The following is a 26,311-nucleotide window of genomic DNA, read 5'->3' as shown; positions in this document are numbered from 1 at the left end:
AGGCCTCAGTAAAGCATTCCCAACCAAAATGTTCCCTCTCTGCATAGAGGTACTACAGACTGCGATGCGACCATGTTATCATTTTGTGCTCTCAGGTAATGATAAAGAGCTTTGGGACAGTAAGTGCTTTGCAAATGTAAGCTGTTACATGTAAAACCTTGCCACATATTACACTCGTCTAAACAATGGATCTTGTGGGAAGTGGCAAAATCCACTAGTTTGGGGTTGAAGACATCCTCACACAGAGGATAGTCTCATCTGACTGCAAGCCAGATTTAGGACATGTTACTGCCATGTATTAGACAAGGAAAATAAAATATATGGTTTAGTAATGGCATGGTAGCCGTAAAACATTGGACAAATAACTGTTATCTTCTGTGAACATTAGTCAGGCTGCTGCTTACCTCTCTGGAAAGGAGGGCAGTTCTTGTCATAGGTGTAGCTCAAATAGGCTACTCCATTGATAGCCTCTCTTTATCTGTTAGGGACTTGCCTTGAGACCAGACAAAGGATCCAAAACCTGAGATAAAATAATGTGCTTTTCTCTCATCTTGCAGTCTCATCTCAAGGATATTCAAAGTGCGTTTGTTTCAATTCTGTCAGATAGTGATGGTAAGTACTATCATACCTTGGGTTGTGTCTTTTGGTGGGCATTTCACAGAACGGAGAGAATCTTTAAACAGACAGAAAGTCACCTACACCCTCTCTGTCAGCATTAAAAGGTGAATGTAGAAACATCCCATTTCTGATGTAATAGGAATGATTTCTAGGCATTGCATGTAGAATTAAGAAGCACAGTTTTTTTCTGTGCTTTGCTAACCAAGCACAAATCTTTTTCTGCATTTGCCCCTTCAGACTGTAATAACAGAAACTGTTCAGTGGTGCTACTTCTGCTCTGCTTTGGGCAGCAGCATGTGTATCACACATGCTCTGCACGAACAGGAACTCTAAGCCTTCTTTAAGCAAGCAGATTTTGGCCCATAGGTCTACCCATGGCATTCATCAATCTGTCCAAAGCTCACTGAAGTTGAAGAGAGCATTACCATTAACTTTGCTGGCTTCAGAGGCCAGCAGTCTGTCGGAATACTTAAGGCTCTTGGAACTCTCTCTGCTATTTCAAAACATACAGTGACAATATTAACATAAAGATGTCACCTAATTTGATGGGGATTATGCCTTCAGAACAAATTGCTGCTTCAGAATGCAAAGCTTGTGTCTTGCCAGACTAGGTCTGCTCTAAAATTGAGAGCTGTGAACTGCAGCACAGAGCTCCATTTGCTATATTGTGATTTTGGTTGAATCTTGTTTTTGAAATTTGTGTGTTACTTAAGTACATGCTTATCTTTAATTTTACTTTGTAAAATCTCTTGCAGAGCTTAGTCAAGATGTTGCTTCAAAAGGTCTTGGACTGATATATGAATTAGGAAGTGAACAGGATCAGCAAGAGCTAGTCACCACACTTGTTGATACCCTTATGACTGGGAAAAGGTACAGTGAGCTCAGAATACTGTGAGAGAGTACTCTGAGCTGTGTGTCTGATGGGAATAAAAATGTGCCTCTCATGTGTGGAAAGAGATGTTTTGTGGCCAAGGGCTAGCCAATATCCATATATTCTCAGCGGGTCAAACTGGGACATTTCTTACTTCAGCTTAGAGTTTGTTGTGACTGAAGTTATTCTGGTTTTGTTCCATTCAACAAAGCTTCAAAATAATTATTTGGTCCTGATTCAAGCAGTTCAAATCAGTTGGGATTTAGTTAGATTTCTACTTGCTGCATTGTGTAATTGCAAAGGACAGTGACCTACTGCAGCAACTCTGCGCAGTGTGAATGTTGCAAAAGCGGGGACTTGCTTGTGCCTGAAATGTACCTTTTACTAGGTTGTTAATGGTCACTTGTCAACTTTAGTGTGAAAAATACTTGTCTTACAGGACTCCTGGCTAGTAATTATATCGGTCAGTGCTGGAAATGCTCTTTAATGCATATTCCTGTCTAACCTGCTGTGGATGTGGCCACTGTGAATGACAGAAACTTAGGCTGGGAGTGTGGGGATCCAGTGGTGGTAAACGGGAAGAGATTAGATGAATAGAAATTGCATTTTTTCATTTTGAAGTAGAGATTTGCTGTTCATTATACAGCTTGTGTCTGGGCAGAAATAAAAAGCCATTGTTCAGTATTTTGACTTTTTACCTTCTGACTGCACAGCAAAACCCTCGCTTTCTGCAGCATCTCCTTAACATTACATGTTACAAGTTAATGAGATTCCTTGCAGGGTGTGTGGCTTTGCACACCAATATGTTTGGAACTGAAAGAATGGGAAGTTATATAAAGTTATATAGAGTTGATAAACAAAACATTAACTTGTTCTGTAGCATGCAGTCCATTGAGGGGTAGGGTTTGGTAGAGCTAATACTGGACCTTTTTTCTACCAGAGCCAAACATGAGATGACTGGAGAAACTGTGGTGTTTCAGGGTGGCCTGAGCAAAACCCCAGATGGGTAAGTTTACTGACAGTCTCAGTGACAGACACACAGTCAGTGCTGAAACAGTATTCCCTCTGCTTCCTGAGCTTTTTGTTCCTTCTTGTTCTCTAAGTTACCATAACTATTTTCTTGTACTACAGATAGGATATTCACTTCTCTCTGTCTGCTTTAGGCTGTGATTTGACTATAGCTTTAGCTATTATGGCATTTGTGTGGCTAAAAATAGTGACACTGCTTTCCTTTCTGCTTTCCAAAGTCAAGGCCTTTCTACCTACAAGGAGCTTTGTTCACTGGCTAGTGATCTCAATCAGCCAGACCTGGTGTACAAATTCATGAATCTGGCCAACCATCATGCCATGTGGAATTCTCGAAAGGTAATTTGCTGCTTTCATACCACTTCAATTCCCACTGTGAACTCTGGAAACAATAACTGCATTTCTCTAGCTCTGGTTTTGTGACCTATGAATAACTGCATGTGGAGGCTATTTGTTGATGCTTTGGTGTCAGGTTCAATGCAAATTTACCAGCCTGAGAAACAAATTTAAGATTACTTGAAATTCTTACAACAAAACATTGATATCACAGGGTTCATATCATCCTACATTTCCCTGTGAATCAGCTGTGATCCTTTCCTTTTACTTTTGAGTGTGCTTAGAGGCCAGTTCTTGATATTTTTCAACAGTGAGATAATATTTTCAAAACTGGATGAATTTTCAGATGCCAGAGAAAGTGACCTGTGTTATGTAAAAAGACAGAGCAAAAAGTGTTCAGCAACAAGTTGCTAAGAAGCCAGTTGACAATAAAATAGTTTAATCACTGTTGTCAAAAGTATCCTTTTTTAACTCAGGTCTTGATATTTTAAAGCTACTGGGACATTTAGAAAAGCCAAAATACTACTGGATCCACCTCCTGCCAACAACATAGCATCATAAATTTGGAGATTTAAGTATACTTTTCAGAGCTTTAACTTGGGGACTTTTTCACTGGCTTCACATAAGCATGGAAGAACTTTCGTCCCTGGGAGCAGGCAGTGTGTTTTCATGCAGAAGACGCAGGTAGCTGCATCTACTATATTGCACCTTTTGTGCTCTTTCATGCTTGCTACCTGAGGCTTTGACTCTCTGGCAACACCACTTAGTGCAAAAAACAAGCCCCAGCATTAACTTTCATCCAGAGTTTGACAAGTCAGCACGTCTCTTGAGATTCCTTTCTCTTTCCACTGGGACTTCAGAAGCACAGGAGCATAGTTAAGTTCCTGACTTAAGTTTAGTTAAGTAACTGACTTGAAGGGGGTATCTGGAAGTCTGTGCTTCAAACCTCCACACAAGAGCTAGCGCAAGCTGTTCAGGGCCTTGCAGATGATGCCTCCCTTTTCTTTATACTTTCTGCAACCTTTTGCTCCTCTCAGCAGTGGTCCTAACTGAGAGTGTGTCTTCATTACTCTTCCTTTTCTAGACTAACCCAGAGAGCACATCCTGTCCTGGAAATACCTAGCATGGGGTTTTGGGTTGCAGTTTTTGACACACCAAGTCAGGAAACATGAAGTCATTAGAGGCAGTCCCTGCATTGCCTGTATTGAGCAATTTCTCTTTGGGCTGTCCTGCCAAATCCCATGGGCCTTCACAGGCGAGTATCAGTTCCACTGTGTTAGAATTGACAGTGGACTCAACAGTGTTGGAGAAAGAAAAGAGCATGGAAGAATACTTGAGTTTAAAGTAAATATGGAGAGTTGCAAAATGATAATTCCCAGAAATTTCAGGTTGTAGAGCTAAGGTAGAGTTGTTTTATTTTAAGTTTTTCAGTTCCTAAGTTATTCTAGATCTTCTCAATGCAGCAGAATTGTAGGGAAGCAGTGACTCACCCTCACCAGTTTTTCCAGGAAAGAATCTTTCAGAATAACATACTCAAATCTTTGTAGTTTTCATTCTCTACCACCACTTTTGCAAATGAGGTCAATCGGTATCTTGAAATGGAGGTTGGTGAGAAGGAAGTTTTGAAGTACTGTGTTGTCTGCTGAGTGTGATTTTATGCTTGAGAGCACTGTGGTACTGTAGCACTGATGGGGAGCTAATTCTGGTGCCATTGTAGTCCTTTTGATTTGGTCTAAATCTAAACTCTGTCAGTCAGCTTTGCCACTGACTGTGGTGTGCCCAGGAGCAATAACTGAATGAACGAGCAGATTGTTTCAACAAATACTCTTCTGTCATCATTTCAGGGAGCAGCTTTTGGTTTCAATGTGATAGCTGCCAAGGCTGGAGAGCAGCTGGCTCCATTTTTGCCCCAGCTTCTTCCCCGACTCTACCGATACCAGTTTGACCCCAACCTGGGCATTCGACAGGCAATGACCAGCATTTGGAATGCCTTGGTCACCGACAAGTCGATGGTGAGTGAGCAACAAAGTGCAGAGTGGTGGGTTTGCTGGTAGCCAGCAGCATCTCAGAGATCCTCATGGGACAAGTTGCATCTTGTGAAAGGAGGGGCTGCGCAGAAAGGGGTGAGGTATTGTTCTTCAGAGAAAGAGGTACTTCAATCCATGGATGACCTGGAGGATGTGCAGAGGTTTTGCACTGCCTCATACATGTGAAAGGATATCTCAGAATCACAGAATCATCTAGGTTGGAAAAGACCTTGAAGATCATCCAGTCCAACCATTAACCTAACATTGACAGTTCCCAACTCCACCAGATCCCTCAGCACTATGTCAACACGACTCTTAAACACCTCCAGGGACGGGGACTCCACCACCTCCCTGGGCAGCCCATTCCAATGACTAACAACCCTCTCTGTAAAGAAATACTTCCTAATATCTAGTCTAAACCTTCCCTGGCGCAACTTGAGGCCATTCCCTCTTGTCCTATCGCTTATTACTTGGTTAAAGAGACTCATCCCCAGCTCTCTGCAACCTCCTTTCAGGGAGTTGTAGAGGGCGATGAGGTCTCCCCTCAGCCTCCTCTTCTCCACACTAAACACCCCCAGTTCCCTCAGCCGCTCCTCGTACGACATGTGCTCCAGACCCTGCACCAGCTTCGTTGCCCTTCTCTGGACACGCTCGAGTCATTCAATGTCCTTTTTGTAGTGAGGGGCCCAAAACTGAACACAGTAATTGAGGTGCGGCCTCACCAGTGCCGAGTCCAGGGATAAGATCCCTTCCCTGTCCCTGCTGGCCACGCTATTTCTGATACAAGCCAGGATGCCATTGGCCTTCTTGGCCACCTGGGCACACTGCTGGCTCCTGTTCAGCCGGCTGTCAATCAACACCCCCAGGTCCCTCTCTGACTGGCAGCTCTCCAGCCACTCCTCCCCAAGCCTGTAGCGCTGCTGGGGGTTGTTGTGGCCCAAGTGCAGCACCCGGCATTTGGCCTTATTGAAACTCATACCTTGTTTGTGCAGCCAGTGTTAAAGTTTATGATTTACTTTACTTAAAGTGGGGTCTTTTCACACTCCAGTATTGCTTTGATATTGCTTATGAGAAGCTCTTCAGGAATCCTTATGGCCTAAGATGCCCTTCCTAGAGCAAGAGCATCTAAATAGTTTTTAAATGGGGGGATGCCCATGGGAAAAGGCTGTTTCATCAGTTTGAGGATAACTCCTCCCATACAAGCTTCAGGAAAAAGAGATTCCCTCACTCTGACTCTGAAAGGCCTGGAATTGGGTTTGCAAATCTTTTCTCCTAGCAAAGCTGCTCTTAGCGTGAAGTCATTCGTTCTGATCCCTCATCAAAGCACAACTGCTTCTCCTATAAACAGATGTTTGGTGCTGCATCTAGACAGTTCAGTTGATAAAGAACTGAGGGACTTTCCTCTTTCCTCATCATCTCTGTCATAGTGTTAAGCCCTGAAGCAGTGTAGAGAAAAGCATGTTTAAAGCAAAAGCAAATCATTAAGTTTGCATGGGGTCAGCTCTGGCAAGCGTTAGTTCATCTGCTGTGGCTGAAAGCAGGTTGTATTGTCCAAAAGGACTTTTTTTTTTTCAGAGTACAGGACAAGGATGCATGGTCCATGCTTGTTTCATGATTTTTCCTTTTTTTAATAATAGGTTGATAAGTACATGAAGGAAATTCTTGATGATTTGATCACTAACCTAACCAGCAGTCTGTGGAGGATCAGGGAATCCAGGTATTGCTAAGAAACATAACAGATTTTTTCTTTGAACTCTTTTTTTCTCTTCTTCACTGTAAACTTGTTAACCTGAAGAAGTTGAGGGGCGGGGAAGAGGACACATCCGTTCATCAGGATAGAGCCCAGTCTTGTAGTCTGCACTTGAAGTGTGATACAATCTATTTGCTCTATTGAGGCTGAAATTTTTTATTGCATGTAGCTTGAGCATGATACTAAACAATGTTCTCTGAAGGAGTTTTCTGGTCACAAAGTTCTTGCCTATCCTTGCACCTGAAATATTGCTTAACATTAGAAAATCTTGGCAGTCTGGCTATATACGTACTTGGCAGCAGGATGCCAGTCAGTATAGCATTTTTAATAAACTGCTTTTTGTTTATAATGGTTTGTAGTTATGCTGTATTGAATATTTCCATTTTAATTTCAATTCCAGACTTCAGACCATTTTGTTTTGGTTTTATCCTGTACTTATAGAAAAGAAATCTGGAATAACTTTGTAACTGGAATGTTTGCGATAGCAATTTTCACCACAGCATCCTTTCTCACTTGCTGTCACCTGTTTCATATTTCACCTGACTGACTGAATGTTTTTTTCTCTGCCAAAGGAGATATTCTTGTGACAGAATAGATTTAGGGTTTGGGGAAAATAAGGAATGTGAAACAGTTCTGGTTTTTTTAACCATTTACTTATATTTATAAACATATCTCTATATACACCTATATCAAATAAGTATGCCATGTGAAGGAAATAAAATTCCTTGTTTGCAGCTGTCTGGCGCTGAATGACTTACTGAGAGGAAGACCTTTGGATGACATTATAGACAAGCTTCCAGACATCTGGGAAATCCTATTCAGAGTGCAAGATGACATTAAGGTAATGGAATCAATAATTGAACAGGAATGATCAAGCTCTGAGATGTGTAAAAAGAGGTTTTCTGAGAAGTCAAGTTGAAGCCAATGAGAGTTGCGGGTATTAAGCAAACTAGAAATTCAGGCCTCTTGAAATTAAGATTTCCATGCTGCCTTAGAAATTCTTTGTGTATGTTTCTCATGTTTTTAAGTGTTGGGTTTTCATCCCTACTGTGCTTATTCTTGATGGTTCAGCGTTTTTCCTGGATATAAAAGAATCCCTAAGTATTTGCTTAACTCCCAAGTATTGAAACATTTATTCTGGGCTGCTTGTGTGCTCAAATGACTTGCATGTATGAAGTCAGAGTCCTCGGGTCCTTCCAGGTTTGAGCTGCATTCTCTCTGGGTCCAAACTTCTCTGCTCAAGCTTAAGTAAGGCTGAGCTGTCTTCCAAAGTGTACTGTGTACCAGGAAGTTGCTTCCATACTAGTAGATTTAGTGTGTTTACAAATGTTCCTGGGCACTGAAACTAACTGAGCAGTTTTGCCTCAGCGCTAATGAGCTATATTAACCTCCTAAATAGAGAAGTTGCCTTTTGGGAAAGGTCAAATTTCTGGATTTTACCTGGGAAGTGGTTTAGGAAGGTCTACTTGTGGCAGGCCAGATTCTTTCCAAGAACATCCCAAGACATCACCAGTCCAGGTGATTGTGTTTCAGTACCCAGGAATATTGCTAGATACTGCTTAATTCATCAGTACAAATAAAGAGTCTGTTTGGTGGTGGTGTCACATGCCACCAGAGCTGCACTGATTTTACTGTTTGCTTTTAGTCCGTCTTTCTCTAGTCCTAGACATTCTGTTGAGTAATGCATCACTAAGCAACAGGCATTATATTGAGGAGGGGGTAAAGTATACCTAAAGCACTGTATACTTCTTTTTGCAGTAGAAGTTTCTGTTGGGTTTTTTGGGGTTTGGTTTTGGGTTTTATTGTTTGTTTGGCATTTTTTTGTTTTGTTGGGGTTTTTTGTTTTGAAAAGGACAGCCAATAAAATAATATCACAGAGACAAATGTGAACAGAAGCACAGAGTACCTGGGGGTTTCAGGCAGGATTGTTAATGTATTTGTCATTGAGTAGGCCAAATACTCAGACAAACCGAAGCCCAGATTTCTTTGGAAGATACTATATTAAGTATTAACCATTAATATAGCCTTGTTAGTATTAGTGTTATACTTATTAATTAACATGAATCATTCTATAGAAGATTTTAAAATAACAACAATGGATTGTTGACTTCTCTTTTAGGAGACTGTGCGAAAGGCAGCAGAACTAGCCCTAAAAACTTTAAGCAAGGTAAAATTCTGATTTTGTCATTTGCACATGGAGACGTGTATGGTTTTGGTATCAGGTAATCATTCACTATCATATCTGCAGGAGTGACCAGTTTACCATAGGCTGTTGTCTTGAAAAGATCTCTAGTACAAGGTGCAGCTGTCATAAACAGAACAGCCCCCTAGAAAGCAATCATCATAAGCTTGACCACGTACTATTCTGTACTTTTGTTGATGCTGGTGAAGTTCTGCTCCTTGAGGATAATGCGATGTTAAGTTCTATACAACGAAAAGAAGGATTTAGTGTACTGGTTTTTTTCTTCCAACGTTCTTTTTTTCTCCACTTGGGGGTGGGATTTAAGGAAACTTCCTGTAACTTCCAACAGTTGACCAAGCCTAGTTGACATAGTTGACCAGGCCCAGTGGAACCTCACTGGTGTGAAACAAAGTAATCCAGTCAGGACTTCACTCTGGTGCTGTTACTGACACAAGAGTTTTGGGGTGTAGTACTCATATCGCTTAATATTTTGCTTGGAATTCCTCTGAAAAAGTCACATCAGTAGAAATGGAAATGGATCTTAAGAGCTGTGTTTGAAATCACAACCTTCACAATGCATGCAGCATGACATTTCAGCAGCACGAGTGGTGATCTGGTCCCAAAACCTTGTTGCAATTGCAGAATCTGTTCTGATCTGGGACTTGCTGCTCTGCCTCATGGATTGGTTGAATCCATGTGGTTGAGATAGGCTGTCCCTCAACTGAGAGGTCATTTGGTTCATCTTTTCATCCAGATGCAGATCAAGGCCTGCTAGGCTCTGAATTTACCTTTTCTGGAAGCTGACCATACCTGAAACTCCTTTTAGGGATGTGACTTAGGGCTTAAGTACCTCTTGGAGAGGAGAATATAGGTGTAACAGGGCCTGGGTCTGGCTGTGAGCAAGTTGCTCTAGTTGCTGTTGTTGTCTTCTCTCTGATGGAGAAGGTGCTTTAATGCAATCCGAGCAGGTTTGTACATGGTTGCAGCACTGATTTTCCCCTGTCCACAGGTCTGTGTGAAAATGTGTGATCCCTCTAAAGGAGCAGCAGGTCAGAAGACGATAGCTGTATTGCTCCCTTGCCTCCTAGACAAAGGAATAGTAAGCACAGTTGCTGAAGTCCGATCTCTCAGGTTAGTTTGGCATCATGTAAGTTCCCTGGGGTTCGGGTCATGATTTGTCCCAAAGAGACACAGCTTATTCAACTGAATTGCAAAATGTTCTTTGTGTTTGAAGTGACCAGTTTCTCCCCAAAACAGCTTTCCTGATGAGTGCTTTTCTCACTGAGTTCAAACAGCAGCCCCAGGAACTCTACCTGTCTTTTGGGAGTAGCTGGCCTCTCTGCAAATGCCCAGGTTCAGTTCCCAGCAGGAAGTTCCTTTCTCCCTGTACAACTGGCAAACTGATCTGCAAGCAGTTTGCTGTGCTTGAGGCTGTCCTTCAGGACTGGCATGTCTCTTCTGCTTGTAAACAAAAAATCCCACAGTAGTTCTTGAAACCACCAGGTCTTATTTCATGACTGGTTGTGAGTAGTGATAGCTCACATCCCAGAGGTGACTGCATTTGGTCACACTGTTCAAATACATCTGGCACCATGTAATGGTTTGATGTCCCTTGATGTGTAGGGACTTCATATGCTTGTCATGTTGTAACCTTAAGTTTATTCCTTCATTTGCTTGAAGGACAAACAAGCTGGAAAATTGAGACCTGGAGTGTAGCTGGTCTTTGCAAAAACTGTTTTATTGAACATGATTATCCAGGAAGGTTAAAAAGCTCCTAGCAAATTATAGTGAATATTTTTTGAATTTTTTCATCCCTTTTGAAGACATAAAAACCCTTTGTCAATATGCAGCCCGAGAGACATGATCAGTCTGAAACTGACAAATGGGATTTGAACAGATCATTGTGATTTGTTTTTTGTTGGGCAGAGACAATGGATGGTCTCTGGGGTGACTTTGCCCAGAGCTTTTTTAAAACATGAAGATGTGTTATTTCTTCCTACACCTATCTGTATAGTACTGCCTCTTTGCCCATTCCCTTTGTGATACCCTGGCCAAAGTAAACAATCTCTGTGCCAAGCGTTTCATCATTTCGAAGCTCAGGGCTAGGATATGATATTGCTTAAGCAGAAAAATACCCAGATTTTCGTTTGCAGGTAGATTTATGTTGGTGTATCTGAGATTTGGATTGGCCTTTTTGTTGGTACTGAATTAGAGCAGACCAGAAAGGTTTTTTAGCCAAGTCTCTGTGTTTCTCTGTTGACCTTCCCTTTGATCTTTTTCCAGCATTAACACTCTTGTGAAGATCAGTAAAAGTGCTGGGTCTATGCTGAAACCTCATGCACCAAAACTTATCCCAGCCCTGCTGGAATCCTTGAGCGTGTTGGAGCCTCAAGTCCTCAATTATTTGAGTCTTTCTGCAACAGATCAGGAGAAAGTAAGTGCAATTATAATGGAAAAGTATCAACAGAACAGAGATAACAAAGATTTAAGCTTCATTCAGTGAACAGAAAAATAGAAGATTTGGTTGAGAGGTATTCAAAGATACAAAGAGAAATAGGTAATAAGTTACTAAAAAAAGCTTGGTCATTGGAGTATGGCTGCACAAATGTGGGGGTTTTTTTGAAGGGTTGGGATTTTTTTTATTCATGAGACCACAGCATATTTCAGAAAGTGAAGAGCGATCTGAGTAAGAACTGTTGTTAAATGTCTCTTCAGCACCATGTACAACTGTGAAACAGGTGAAGATAGTGTCTGTAATATCTGGAATGCACTTGTGCTGTCAAACTTTGCTGCTGTTTTTCCCAGGGGATTAACTGCAGGACTTCATATAACACAAATTAGAAGTTGTGCCATAGCACTGTGGGCTGGTGTCCTTTAATCTCTCTCAAACAGTCATATTAATCGGTAGCAGTCTTCTGGGAAAATGACTGAAACCCACTGTTCAGAAGCAAATACAGCTAATTTCATTGTGGGGAGGGAAGGGGATCAAACTCTGCCCTTTGCAAATGAGAAAGGAGTGAACAATAGGTCAGAGTGGGATTTTTTTCTCTTTTCCCCTTTTTTTCTTTTTTGATTTTCTTGGGGGTGTGGGGAGGGGGGGTGGATGTTTGTTTTTGTTCTTTTTTTTTCATTCCCATGATGTCAGGAGTGCATGGTTTAGCTCCTGTACTCCAGCTATAACATCTGTCTGCCTCTGAAAGGAAGACATTCATAGTCTGTAGACATAATTACTTTCTGTCTGTATGCATCTGATACGGGTTTTGATTTGAGTTTATGAAGTAGTCAGTTATAGCTGATGTTTCCCTTTCCACTGCCTTTCCACTGTTTTCATGTTGAGTTTACACTTGGGTTTGTTTTTTTCCTTTTTCTTCAGACTGCAATGGATAGTGCCAGACTTAGTGCTGTCAAGTCATCTCCCATGATGGAAACAATTAACATGGTAAGTACTTGATTCAGAAGGGTTCCAGTGTAAGGTATGTTGTGGGAGAAGAATAAGAATCAAAGTGGGAGCTTTACAGAATCCTCTTCAAGGTTCATTTTGTTATTACATTCCATGTGGACGTCTGTCCACCTTCTTTTTCATGTACTGACTTCTCTCATCCTGTCACCACAACTTGCTCCTCAGATCAGTTGTGAATAACCTTGGCTCCATTTGAAGTCAGATGGATTGTTTCTATACCTGAAGACCTGCCTGCTGTGATGAAGAAGGCATCTTTCAAGTGCTTTTCTTTGGATGGGGGCTCAGTTGGTTCTGGATTATGCTAGCTGCCAGTTCTCTTCATCTCTGGCCCACAGTTCCACAATTAACTTCTCGCCTGAGCCTCCGACTGAGGATAGTCGTTGTTCTTAAGGCACAAATGCTGTCCAAGCCTTGTCTCGTGGTGCCTTAGATATCCTTACCTGGGCCTTTCCAGTGCTTTGATGGTGGAGATGTTTAGAGAAAATGCTGCTATCACTGAAAGCACTGTCAGCAGCTGGTGTTTGGCACCATAGTTCCCTGCTGCTGGAGGAGGAGTTGCTGATGCCCAGACACTGTGCTGTAGGGTCTGTCTTGGCAGAGCTCCCTGCCCTCTGTAAGAGCCTGTCCCTTCCCGAAGAAAAGACCCGTCTTTCCTGCTCAGGCATTGCACACAGCCAGGGGCACACGAGCAGACAGGGGGTGTGAATGCTGAGCAAGTTTTAGAAGCATAGCCACCAGAGCTATTCTTTATTTCCTGTGCTTATGGAAAAGTAACAACAGCAAGCTCTCCTGTGCATAACAGCATGTTGAGCTGCATTTCGGTGTCAGGTGGAGCACTGTCTATAAATAGTGTGTAAAGTGGCTGGGAATGAAAGGCTCCATGTGAAAGTGTGCTCGCTGCACCCCGCAGGCTGCCGCAGCTGCCGTTGTCCCTCCGCCAGGCCATGACTCTCCCCTGCCAGCCTGTGGGGGATGGTTGTGCTGCCTTGATCAGTGCATGGGACTTCCTTGGGGAGGGGAGAGATAGCATGGCTGGAGTAGTGTGAAGATGTCCCGGCTCATAAGCAACCTTCTTTCTGTTCCTCCGTATTCGGGGGCTGGCTGTGAGATTATGACATAAATGGATTCCTCCCTTCACCATACTGATGCAGGAGGGGGAAGTGACAGCTGATCTGACTTCTGAAGCTCAGAGAGGTTTACATTCAGTTGGTATTTGCTAGAGGATGAATCTCCCCTCTGCTGATATTGTGCTACACGGAGTGCTGGTAACATGAGGCTTTCTGTTTTCCCCAGTGACATTTTAGGCATAGGAGATTAGAAGTGATACCCAGTAACATCCCTCTTGTACCTTTATGTCAGTTATACCACTTGTTTGTCTTAACCTGTTTGAAACTGTCTTGACTAGTTTCATTTCATTGTCCGGTTTAGATATGTTACTGCTTCACAGTTCCAGACAGTTGGGGGAATTTTGGGTTTTGTCCTAAGATACACTTACCTTTGCATTTCTTTCCTTACCCAAAAGGACTTCTTGTTAGTGTGTTATTTTCAGCTTTTTAAACAGTAGGAGTGCAGGAGTACATCAGTTCCAGCAAATGATAATTTTGGCAGGGTCAGCTCAGCATAGAAGTGGGGCAAGAAAATCTGTATGTAGTAGAAGCCACTTTGTGGTGCTTTTTTCCCACCATGCAGCAAACTCTTGTGATTCAGCTGAAGACCAGCCTGCAGAACTGAGGCAGGCCTCAGCTGCAAGTAAACCAGCTTAAGTCTGCCACCATTACTTCTCTTCTTTTTTTTTTTTTCCTTCCCCTTTCCCCCATCCCTTGCCTTTCTCTAGAGCTTGCAGTATTTGGATGTGTCTGTCCTGGGTGAGCTGGTTCCTCGGCTGTGTGAACTGATCAGAAGTGGAGTAGGCCTTGGCACAAAGGTATGTCTGTGATTTTAGTAGTTAATTTGGAAAGGGAAAGGGAACACAGAGCAGTGTCAATGTAAATACAGTTCTTTTGACTGTCTCTTTGAAACTGACAGCTTGGGCTCATTCATACTGGAGTCATTTTACATCTTGAGTCTCAATCCACCTATATTACTTGAGATTTTCTGAATGTGTGCTGCCTTAACCTCCCCGGGGCTACATGGCTGTTGTGCTCTGTGACACAGGAGTTGTCATGGTTTGAGCCCAGAGGGCAACTGAGCGTCACGCAACCATTCACTCACCCCTTCCCCCGCAGCACTGGGAAGGAGAAAAATAATCAAAAGGCTCAGGAATGGAGATAAGGACAGGGAGGGGTTTCTCACCCATTAATGGTCACAGACAAAAGACAGGCTCCTTAGGGGAAGAAAAAGGACATCACTTCAATTCAAACAATAAGGATAATGACACTTAACAGACAGAGTGGGACAGTGAGAAGCATTACTATACCTTAACACCTCCCCCCACCCCTCCCTTCTTCCCAAGCTCAGTTTTGTTCCTAATATCTCTACCTCCACCCCCAGCGGCACAGGGGCAGGGGATGGGGGGTGCAGTCAGTCCATTGCTTCTTCCTCCAAGGCAGGGGTGAAGCACTCCTCTGCATTCTTCCCCCTGCTCCACTGGCATCCCTCTCACAGGAGACAGTCCTCCACAAGCTCACTCCACCGTGAGTCCTCCCCACAGGATGCACTCCTCTCAAGGTGCTCCGGTGTGGGTCACCCTCATGTGTTGCAGTCCCCCCAGTGCTGAACTACAACAACGGGGGCTGCTTCTTCCCACACAGTCCCGGGGGTCCTCCAAGGCTGCAGGTGCATCTCTGCTCCCGTGGTGACCTCCATGGGTGCAGGGGGGCGGCCGTGCCCTCTCACCACGCGATACAGGGGAGCTCCATGCTTCAGCACACCTCTACCCCTTCCTGGCCTTGGTGTTTGCAGTCCTGTAACTCCTCCTCAAAGTTCTGCCCTGCTCCCAGGTTCCCCTTCTGAAATACGTTATCACAGAGGCACAGCCACTGTCACTAATCGGCTTAGCCTTGGCCAGAGGTGGGTCCCACTTGGATCCGGGGAACTTTGAGAAGCTTCTCACAGGGGCCACCGCAGTAACACCCACTACCAAAAACCCCACCACACAAACCCAGCAGAATGTTGTCCTTGATAGCTCTGAATCTTCCAGGACCATCTATCCTGAGCGTGGGTCCTGGTAACTTTTTTGACTTCCTATTTCAATTCTTGTCATTCATTTGTTACAAACTGGTTTTCTGCTTCTGCCCTTGGCTCCCAGCTTATCAGGGTAGAGGCTCGGTGGGCCTAGATCATGTCATACAAGTGCATATAACACTGCAGCAAGTATTAACAGTAGTAACCATGGGCTAATATTGTTTAATCTTACCTTTGTTTTCTCTTGCAATCTTCCAGGGAGGCTGTGCCAGTGTAATTGTGTCATTAACCACACAGTGTCCTCAGGACTTAACCCCTTATTCAGGTAAGGTTTCTTTCTAGTCTCAAGGTTCTAAAGGTGCTTTTTGTAGCTGTTCTGTAGGTAGTATTTCCTCCCTGTTGCCCTTGATTTTTATCACAAGAATGATCTTTACGTGCGTATTTTCCTTAGAGAGCTGTTCGAAGTTGCCTTGTGCGTATGTGACTGGCGTGCTGGGGATGTTAAATACCTTACCAAGTTGGAAGAGGCAAAGGAAAGAGTTGAGGGCATTTGCTAGTGCCCAGGAGGAACAGGCAGAAATATCTAGACTTCCTTGGAGCAGATTAACAATGCCTGTGTTAGTGCAGTGCTGTCAATAAGCATTTGTTCCTTCAACTTGAGCTATGGGAGGACCATAAACAGGGACTTTGCCTCCTTGGATCTTAGTCTTACCTTTACAATTTATAAATAAAGCTGAAAGCACAATCGGCTGGGGTGCTGATGTACAGGAACATTATCAGTCCAGGTGTGCAGGCTGAGGCTGGCAAAACACTAGCTTCTGCTGAGCCCTGCTGTGTTATGCTGTGCAGTTTAAACATAAGGACCAGACAGGCCTATAATCCCGCAAACGTATGATGAAGAAAAATGCATAAATTCAGACAATGTAATGAAATACTGGCTATTGTAATTCTTGTCACAGCAATAAAAACGTGATACTTTTGATAAAGCAAAGTCTCTTCCAACAGGCAAACTTATGAGTGCTTTACTTAGTGGCCTGACTGATCGCAACAGCGTGGTACAGAAATCTTTTGCCTTTGCTATGGGACATCTAGTCCGGGTGAGTTGGGATTTGAGATGGTTTTAGGTTTTATTTTGCTTTTTTGTTGTTGGGGCTTTTTTAAAGTGTTTGAGTGATTTGAGTCTCTTCCCTGTTACAGACTTCCCGGGACAGTAGCACTGAGAAGCTGCTGCATAAACTCAGCAGTTGGTACATGGAGAAGGAAGGTATGTTGCTTTTGGGATGTTCAGTTACGGAATATGGTGCATAAAAAATTCTTGGTGACAGCATAATCTGGTAAAGAAACATACCTATATTGTGATGCTTGGTTTTGCTGGCCAAATAATTCCCATGCATCATTATACATACAATACTGTGCATTTCTCTGCTTCCCAAGAGGCAGACCAAACAGTTAAAGGAAAATCCTGCTTCCCCATCATAATGTGTGATTGTTTTGCTTCTTCAGAGCCAGTTTACAGAGCAGGCTGTGCTTTAACTGTGCATGCTATGGGACGCTACAGTCCAGACGTAGTGAAGAACCACGGCAAACACGTGCTCCCATTGGCTTTTCTTGGTATGCACGAGGTTCCTGATGAAGAGAAAGGAGAAAAAGAGAATTCTACTCTGTGGACTGAAGTTTGGCAGGAAAATGTACCTGGTAAGTTGCGTTAAGAGTGGTAAAAGCTTTCTGGGTAACATGGGACAAGAAATATCATGCTTTCTGGAAATCCATTTTGGAAATAGAGAGTTCTCATGGAAAGAAATTTGGGAAACTTGTTTGCATTTTCTTCCTTGCTAAAGATGTCCTGTATGAGTTTCGGCAGGTTAGCTTCTCTGTGGCTATTTAAAATAATTAGAGAGATGTTGATTGCTGAGGATACACAGACACAGTCAGGAGAAGTATTTTAAGATTGTAAGACACTGAATGCCACTGTAATATGCCCTGATCATGATGCAGGTAGCTGGACATCTTTGGAAATTTTGATGTCAGCCTGAAGTTACAGGCCTGTGTCTTGGGGTGGAGACCTTTCTGGTGAGGCATGTGGTTTTATCTTCAGTGAGTGAATCTGTGCTATGGAAGGGGTATTTTGCCATGATTTCTGTTTGGAGAGGGAGACCTGGGTGCGTGGTGCAATGGTGTTGCTGGCTCCTTCTCTGACCTGAATTCGGATCTGGTTCCTCAGTCACCAGATTACTTTTCTGGAGTTTGGGAAAGGAAATGCAAATAGGTTTTCCAGTGACCAGGTCTTGCAAAAAAAAAAAAAAGTTATATTCATCAGAAACAGGCTAACACAATGTCTAGTGTCTGCCATATGGAAGGACTGAGATGAGCTCTGGGTATATGCTAAAGATTTTCGTCGGAAGCACCTAGAAAACAGAACCCATCTCATTCAGCCTGGGAGGAATTATTCACCCCTTTGCCTGAAGTAGATGTTGCTGACATGTTTCATGGACACAAAAAAAGATAAATCTATAACTGTTTTTTTTTTTTTCTTTAATAAGATCAGATTTTTATTTGCTTTGTGGCAAAACTAGAGTTTTCCTGTGTGATTCGCAGGTACTCAGGGTGGCATCAGGCTGTATATGCAGGAGTTGATAACCATAACCCAGAAGGCTCTGCAGTCCCAGTCCTGGAAGATGAAAGCCCAGGGAGCAGCTGCCATGGCATCAATTGCCAAACAGACGGGCTCCCTTGTACCACCGCATCTGGGAATAGTGCTCTCCGCACTACTGCAAGGCCTGCCAGGGAGAACCTGGACTGGGAAGGTAAAAAAGGAGCTGGCACCTCGTGAGCACCAGCATATGCAGCCCTTGAGCCAGGAAATGCAATGTTCTGTGCTGCAGAGCAGCACGTGTAGGAGCTCTGGCTTAGGGAGTCTGCCTTTTGCCCTGCATTTAGCAGGTACAAAAGTGACAGGGAAGATAAGTGGGTGGAATTCAGATTGCTTTAGGAGCTGGGTTCCCACTTAGACTGCTTTCACTGCAGCACGTTCTAGCCTTGAGGGATACTAGCTTGTGCTGAGAGGCGCTGCAAGGCCCCTTCCCACTGCCAGTTCAGGGCAGATGGAAAGCCAAGTCTTCTGCACCCTCTACAGCAGGAGTGCAGGAGCCAGATTTTGCTTCTCTGGGCTGGTGTCATAGGCATATTTCCCTACTACCTCTCACAGCAGAGTACAAAGGTTTCCCCTCTGCGGCAGGACTGTACCATTTGTTTGTGCAGCATTTCTCAGTGGTATCTGTTTTACTTATTGCAGGAGGAGCTGTTAAAGGCCATTGCCAGTGTCGTCTCTGCATGCCAGTAAGTGTCTTGAAGGAGCTGGTACTCTTAGGATCTAGGATCTCAAAAAGGAGGTTGTTGCACAGTGTTGTTGCCTTTCTGGTGCTAAGGAGACTCTAGAAAGTTGTGAACAGCATCCTGATCTCCCATCAGCATGTGAGGAGTCTCTCTCCACTCTGCTTGTCAGTGTGTGGGTCACTGGTGAGAGCTGGGAGGGGCAGGTGATGCTTCAGAGGGACCTGCAGAGGTGAATGGTTGATTTAGGGCAAGGAGGAGCATGTGGAGAGGCCAGAATTGCTAAGAAGAAAGAAGAGACTAAGGGGAAGAATGGAAACCTTAAAGGAGAAAAGAGAGCAAAAGGTAGGAGAAGAGTGAGAGGGGAAAGTGCATTCGAAACATATGAAGAAAGACAGGAAGGAAAAACAGGGAGAACAGACAAGGTAACAAGGTAAGAGCAAAGAACACCACCAGGGTGTAACTTCAGTTACAACTGCTGGTAGGCAACCCTGTGCCCAGACACAGGAATTACTTCCCATCTGTGGGAAAAGTGGTGTTTGGGAAGGGATTAATGTGGGTCTAATAGTTTCTGTGTGCCTTGTGTTTCAGTGCAGAGCTGCAGAAGTCGGTGCCCGGCCAGCCCACTGTCAATGATATTGTCCAGGCTGTCCTGAAAGAATGCCGGAAAGAGAACTTAAAGTATAAGATGGTGGCACTGTGCTGTGCAGCTGGGGTGCTGCAGGCAACAAAGGAAGACCGGTTCCAGGAGCTGGCAGATATCATCTTTCCCATGATAAAGAAGGTGACAGTTCAGCTTCTTGAGTTTTTCCTCTTTCAAACCAAAACACCCAAGTGGTGCCAGTCCAGCTGATGCTGGATGCACACCAGGCTTCAGCCCAGAAGGCTGCTGATGTGAGGAATACCCCACACTCAGCCAGATCCTTGGTGGGGCTGAATACCAGACTGTTGGTGAGCCCTGGGGGGGTTGTGCCAGTTCTGCCCAAATTCTGAATTAGCCCATATGTTCTGTGGGAAGAGTCCTTCCTGTCGTGTCCAGCACTGCCCCAACACAGCATTAAAAATGAATTCCTGGCTGCTCTACAGGCAGCAAGAGACTCCTAGGAGGCTGTGTAGAGTGCTTCTGTTTAGTATCTGCAGTGCTTTGCAGCTCTGCAAGTGGAACTCGTACAGCACAGGCAGGTGTTTGGATGCAAAGCCAGGGAGCCTGCTGTGCACCTCTGCAGGCCTGTGCTAGAACCAGAGCTACCGCTGGCCCAGGGGGCCTGTGCTCCTCCTGTACGGGGGCACTGACTGCGAGGGAAGGCTGCGTCGCGCTGAAGTGTGTGGCTAGCCTGCCCTCATCCTTCTGTCGATCACACCTTCCCCCCGTGGTCCCCACAGAACTCTCTTGAGAGCATGGGTGTGGGTTTACCACAGCATGATGAAGAGGATGAGGACATGAGGGAGAAAGAGGTGCAGATGGAGTCCCTGATTTGTGCCTTCGAGACCCTGGGCAAAGCCTGGCCAAGGAGCCCGGAGACACAACGTAAGTCAGCTAATGGTGTGCAGAGCAAACTTCCTTGGCTCAAACTGTTTCTTTTTGAAATGAAAAGGGGAAGGAGGGAGGGATGTGGAGATCATGTGGGGCATGGGGAGGCTTCTGAGGAGATGCAGGATCTCACTGCCTACAGTTTGCAGGATCTTCAGTGAGAAAGCTGCCCCAACAACTTTCCCACAGAGTAGCCCATCCTTGGGGAAATTCCTTTAGTGTTGTCTTAAATTTACTTCACCAAACTGTTCTGAGTTTGTGGAGACATGCGGGATGCCTGAGGTGACCTGCCTAATCTAAAGCAACCTAGTTCTGCTGCTCACGTTTATTGCATCAAAAGTGGTACAAGGTGAAGGAGCTAGGTATATCTGAAAAAAAACAGGTTGCTTTTATTAGCATGCCAGAATGTGTAACGCAGCTGTTTATCTTCCAGTGTTTGTTAACAAGAGTGTTGATGCAGTGAAGATTTTCAGAGTCACTTGTTACAGGATGTTGACTTAGTCCTTTGCAGTGACTAGCTTGATGTCACTTGGAGAGGAGCACAAGGAACAACTGGGAGACAGCAGGGAAGTGTTTTGTTCTGGCTTTCCCTATGGTAGCACAGCGACACTCTTATCTTCCTGTAGGCTGCTATCGCCAAGAGTTTTGCAAGTTGATGTGTGACCGTCTGAAACTCAGCACGTGGAAAGTGCAGCTTGGAGTGCTACAAGCCATGAATGCCTACTTTCAAGGGTAATTCTCCTTTCTACAGTCCACTTCAATGATGTTTCTTTTCTTTGTTGCTTTAAACTGTTTAATGAAATTGAGGATGACACTGGATTCTGGGAGGAAGTCGAGCAGACTTCTGTCCCAGGGATGCAGGATGTCTTGACAGTATTTTTGCATTTGACAGGCTAATGCTGTTTGATGAGGAGCACTCAGACCCAGTGGCTTTGACAGAAATACTGATGGAAACCTGTTCATCTATCACCCATTCTTTAGGTAAATGGACTTCTCCTGGTTTGTGGTTGATGATGAACTGCTTGTTAATACACTCCTCCTCTGGGGGTTGGCTGGTAGAGGAAATGCAGAATAAGCATAAGCTCTCAGAGGTAACATTTTGCTCTTCCTTCCACTGCGCTGTGATAATTCTGGTGTCGCAGTAGCTGTTAGACAGCTATGCAGGGTGCTGTACATGGAGAAATAAATTCCTCTGGTGCAAGAGAGCTTTGAAAGGGGAGGAAGAGGCAGACAGCAGACTCTGCACAACCTCTCAGGAGTGCAAATCAGAAAAGTAATTTTCTCTGTGCAGAAGATGGACCCCGCCTAGTCAAGCTATGACTGATTTAATGAAACACAAGTTTTGCTTTTGCATAATTCAGACTTCTTGGATGCATACGCATTGGAGAGACCCAAAATTTTCTCAGTCAGCCAGTGCATGAAGTTCCAAGGCTTTGAGACAGTTTGTGCTCTGCCTGAGCAGAGCACCCATGGGAGGATATAAGTGCTACCTATTTAATGTTGATGGTCATGGGCTGTTTATTACTTTGGTAGTGTTCCCACTTGTCCTGTGACTGTAACAGTGCCCCAACTCTCCTCGTACCTGCATGTGGCTCTTGTTTCTGGATATCAAAAGGCAACACCTACTGCAGAGCTAGCTACCAATCCAGACAGCCCTCTGGGGAAAGTTTAACTATCAGTCCTCCTGGAATGAGACTTTTAACAAGATTTTAGCTCAGGAGACCAAATAACTTTTTGTGACAAGCTTGTGCTTGATGGCATAGGGTTTATGTACCCTCACTTAATGCTACTTGTTAAAATTTGGGTGGTTTATAGCCATTACAAGTCACCAAAAGAACAGTCTGTTATGCACAGAAGTTGTCTGTGATCACATTGCAACTATGCCAGCGTTGTTCCCTTTCAGTACATGTGAGAAACAGTAGTGCTGTGGTAATAGCAGAGGTGATGTGCAAGGTTTAGTAACTTGTCAACCTCTAGTTGGTCCCTTTCTGCCATTCAAATGTGTCTAATTGGGGAGCACTGCAGACTGCCAGCACAGCTGAGCTCAGTGAGCTGTGCTAACAAAAGTGGAGTGGAGACCGCAGTGGTGACTGCTTTTTTGTACAGTTATTGTGCCTTTGGTTCTCATGGTGGTTGTGGGTTTTTTTGTTTTTTAAATCCCTTAGAAAACAAAAGCTACACGTCCATAAGAACAGAAGCTTTGTCTGTGATACAACTGCTGCTCACCAAACTGCAAGGTGAGACTTTTTACTTGCCACTTTAGGAGAGCCACTGTCTGGTAAAGAAGGCAGCTGTCTGTGTGGCCTGGAACGCTGGAGAGATGGCGTTACCTTCTGCTTGCAGTGCTGGGTGATGTCGGGGCGGTTGGGACTTGGAGTTCGGTGTTGGTGACTCGGGAAACTTTGAGAGGGCTTAAAGTAACTGTGGATAAAGTCAAGGTCTAAAGTACCATTGGATACTCCTTGGGTGAGGAAAATGTCCAGTGAGGAGGGTCCCAGGGAGAGCACACAGGACTGTGTGTAGTCAGATTCTGCTTTATGTGCAAGCTCCATACAGGGGATAGCTCCTGTTTGTGCAGAAGAGTAATTTTTTACCCTTCCAGTGCCAAGTTAATTTCAGATTTAAGCCTTGCAGAATTTACTTCAGAGAATGAGTCTACTTAGGTCTCAAGGTCATATGTGTCTGCAGTTGTTCTGTAGCAAAAGTTTCCTTTGGATTTCTGTTATGCACTTTATGTCTCCGTTATTCTAGCAAAAATCTTCTTACATTACATGAAGCAATTGTGAAGTAGGAAACATTTGGTTCCTCAGGCCCTTGTTTTCACACATTATGGCTTAGACAATCAAGCCTAGCCTAAATAGGTATCACTACTCCCTGTGCAGGAGGCAGCACACGCACCTGAGAGTCCAGTTGAATTTGCCTCCTCCTGGAAGAGCAGTACAGACTGCAAGTGAAATGTTACAGACGTCACTCTTTCAGCCTGTCTGGGGTTGGAGATGGTCTTTCAGTTTTTGTGGCGTTCTGGTATTCATGTCCAGTGTCTGTCTCTCTTTATCTACACAGAAGCTCAACAGTGGGAGAGCCTGACACCAGAAAGCAGAGAGCACCTCATTCGTTCGTTGTCTACGATGGCGTTAGATAGCAGACCTGAGCTACAAGAGAAGGCATTTATATTGAAGAAAACACTTGAAAATCTTGACTAAGTTGTAAAACACAAACTACAAAGTGCCATGTAAAACAAAAACAAAAAAGTGCAGTGGTCTGAAAACCAAGTGGGAAAATGAAGATGACTCTGTAGCATGCATAATTCCTGGCCAAAATAAAATATGCCTTAAATTCTTTTCCCCGTTAATGTTATTTTTACTCTTTTTAAGTCAATGGTTAGTTTTTTTATCAGTAAATACCTCTTATGATCTGCCCTAGAATGTTTATGAGTGTGCAACATAAAAAATGTTGAGGGCAAGATGCATTTTTTTCCTTTAAATCGGCAAAAGAATGTTACTCAGATCCCCTTTGTCCTTCAAAGGAATTGTTGAAAAACCACCAGCACAGGAAGTGAAAAGTTTATTTGATTTTCACTGACACTGTGGGTGGAGATCTGTTACCTGGTGTCTGAACAGTAAACCTTCGGGACTCTGCAGTGGAGCTGGTGTTTGTTACCTATAAAGAATGAAATGCTTCCTGTGATGAAGCCCGTGTTAAACTCCTGTGGCTTCCCCAGGGCAGGGTTTCATCTGACACCCACCTTTGCATCTGCTTGCTCCTCCCTTGCAGCCTGTTGTCTGTGAGTTATGAAAGGCAGAGTACTGTTAACTTCGCTCCTTCCTCCTCCTCTGACCTCAGCATGGATTGACCGAGACTATGCCTTCCCCAGCTAGCAACCTCGGCCTCCCAAACTTTAAATGAGAACTTTTTTCCTCAAAGGATGCACAAGAGAGCACTTTACTGAGCTGTGTGGGACAAAGTTGGGCCTAGTTGGTGCCCAGGTGGAACACTGCTCTTCTCAAAATTGTTTTGCATGGACACTCACTCCTCAGCTGCAGGAAAAAAAAAAAAAATAGGAAAACAATCTTTTCTAGATATGTTTTTGAAGAGTGTTCGAAGTTTGCAATGACACGTTTTTTTAATAGTGGTAATGTTTTATTCCCTTCCTGTTCGTAACCCTGTTCTTGCTTTGGAAACCTGTAATGATTTAGACTTGTCAATATTTGTAAGAAACTGAATCATCTGTCATTTCTCAGCAGCCCAAGTCATGCTGGTTTCTAGCAAATACTTTTTAATTTGCACTTAAGAAAATTATATCTGCATTAATGTGGAGTAAAATTGCTATATGATGATGTGGCCATGCTGCCTGTCTTCTTTTCTTTGCCCTCCTCAGATAAAAGACAAACTTGACCACTATAGCAACAGACTTCTAATAGTGTAAAGTTAGCACTGCGCCATAATCTGACCAGTATGTGTACAGCTTTTTGGGGATAAATGCTTTGCTGATGGTGAAATAAAATCATTAGTGTGGGCAATACCATGTCCATGGCTTTCAGCATAGGAAGGCTTGTTTCTTTTCTTACAGTTTGCAGCTCCTTTCAGATGTGACCTGTTAGGATGAGGATTGCTCAGATAACGTTGTGTTTCCTCCACGCCCATTTATTCAGAATCAGGTATGCAGTACCTACTTTTCCCTCAGGTGCCATTTCCCATTCAGTGTTTTCTGGTACTGTAACAATCTCGTTGTCTGACGTGCTCTCCACGGGAAGGGAGGAATGTAATTTGTGCACGCCTGGTAAGAAAACGTCAGCTAGAAATGGGCAGAGCTGTCCCACTGTGGCTCTCGTGTAGCAGAAACCTCAGCGAGCACTATTGCATTGTACACTAGAACTGGTCAGTGGGCAACTCCTTGGTGCTGGGAGCTGGTGCTATAACGTTTTGATTTACACCTTGTTGCAGGGAGCTGCTCTTCGTTTACGTGTAGTTTGAACTATTGAGCACAGTGTACATTTTAAAATTTTACTGGGCAAATCACTTTGCGGTATCTTTAAAAACTTGCTTACCATGACATGTAGTGTCATGAGTGCTTTTTTTTTTTTTTGTATTAGATGAATATTACCAGTGATGCTTTGCTGTAGCAGTTCCTTGTCTGACTTGGGTTTTTTTTCGTATTGGTGAGTGACAGTAACAGAAAAGCAAGAGCCTCCATGTCTCTGCTACTGTGAGTTTTCAGTGTGGACTGGAGTATTCAGAGGCAATGCCTAATACGGTCAAAGGACCGTAATTAGAATAACTGTAATCATTGTCAATAGCAACCTGAGTTTCTCTATTGGGGATTTACACTAGAGGGAAGAGCGTATTCTAGGAACTCTACAAACAGCTGGATTAACAACTCCGGCCAAGAGTGTTAGGAAGGTTAGAGATGGTATAACGCTTTCTGAATCACAAAGCAATATGTCTTTCTCGTGATTACAGAACAGATTTAGAGCTCCTCTCTAAAGCACGTGCCTATACACAAAACCTACCTGTACAAAAGTTAATTCAGTCAGAGGTTTGATTTCTATCCCCCTCGCATTTGTAAACTTGACAGGATTTAAAAAAAACAAATAAATAGATGTGGCCTTCCTAGAGTTTTTCCTCTAAAAGTGATTGCACTATGTAAAACACACTGTACTTTGCCCAGCATGGGCATTTCTTGTGCTGCTGCAATGCTTTGTATACCTGGAGTGCAGTGCGCAGACTTGACTCTAGCACTCACATTCTGACCTACAAGCTGTTGCTTAAATGGATGTATATTGAGAAAAGTTTTCTAATGTTGCAAGATCTCCATCAAATTCACTGCAATCTGTACTGTCAAAGTATGTGAATGGTCTGACTGAAAGAAAACCCTGCTTACCAAAAAGGTAAAATTAAATAAAAGCTGCATGACCTGTTCTTCCAAGTGAGTGGTAGTGGTTTTTTTCTCCCACTGTGACTGTAAAAATTACGGTATTCTTGTGTTCCAAATTCAGAGTGCCTTTGTGTTCTGTGCTGACCTCCCCACCCTCAGGCCACTCGCCCAACCTCCAGCAC

At 43.7% G+C, this 26,311-nt stretch overlaps 1 protein-coding gene across 4 annotated transcripts in view; it reads left to right on the top strand.

Moving 5' to 3' along the window:
- Positions 1-26,173, top strand: part of ECPAS (Ecm29 proteasome adaptor and scaffold) — a 68,421-nt gene extending 42,248 nt beyond the window's left edge. For all 4 annotated transcript variants that reach the window (XM_074813706.1, XM_074813704.1, XM_074813703.1 and 1 more), the window contains 24 exons: positions 558-612; positions 1,374-1,488; positions 2,430-2,495; positions 2,737-2,854; positions 4,696-4,863; positions 6,516-6,595; positions 7,364-7,469; positions 8,748-8,795; positions 9,820-9,941; positions 11,094-11,244; positions 12,184-12,249; positions 14,105-14,194; positions 15,652-15,718; positions 16,399-16,490; positions 16,591-16,657; positions 16,897-17,088; positions 17,989-18,197; positions 18,686-18,729; positions 19,315-19,507; positions 20,107-20,251; positions 20,881-20,986; positions 21,147-21,235; positions 22,420-22,491; positions 23,318-26,173. In XM_074813706.1, coding sequence (XP_074669807.1) covers positions 558-612; positions 1,374-1,488; positions 2,430-2,495; positions 2,737-2,854; positions 4,696-4,863; positions 6,516-6,595; positions 7,364-7,469; positions 8,748-8,795; positions 9,820-9,941; positions 11,094-11,244; positions 12,184-12,249; positions 14,105-14,194; positions 15,652-15,718; positions 16,399-16,490; positions 16,591-16,657; positions 16,897-17,088; positions 17,989-18,197; positions 18,686-18,729; positions 19,315-19,507; positions 20,107-20,251; positions 20,881-20,986; positions 21,147-21,235; positions 22,420-22,491; positions 23,318-23,457 — 2,601 coding nt within the window. In that variant the 3' untranslated portion in view covers positions 23,458-26,173. The remainder of the gene's footprint in view (positions 1-557; positions 613-1,373; positions 1,489-2,429; positions 2,496-2,736; positions 2,855-4,695; positions 4,864-6,515; positions 6,596-7,363; positions 7,470-8,747; positions 8,796-9,819; positions 9,942-11,093; positions 11,245-12,183; positions 12,250-14,104; positions 14,195-15,651; positions 15,719-16,398; positions 16,491-16,590; positions 16,658-16,896; positions 17,089-17,988; positions 18,198-18,685; positions 18,730-19,314; positions 19,508-20,106; positions 20,252-20,880; positions 20,987-21,146; positions 21,236-22,419; positions 22,492-23,317) is intronic.
- The last annotated feature ends 138 nt before the right edge of the window (positions 26,174-26,311 follow it).

The sequence above is a fragment of the Strix aluco genome, chromosome Z, assembly GCF_031877795.1.
Source record: "Strix aluco isolate bStrAlu1 chromosome Z, bStrAlu1.hap1, whole genome shotgun sequence".
Lineage (NCBI taxonomy): Eukaryota > Metazoa > Chordata > Aves > Strigiformes > Strigidae > Strix > Strix aluco.
This window is presented reverse-complemented; position numbering and strand designations above follow the sequence as displayed.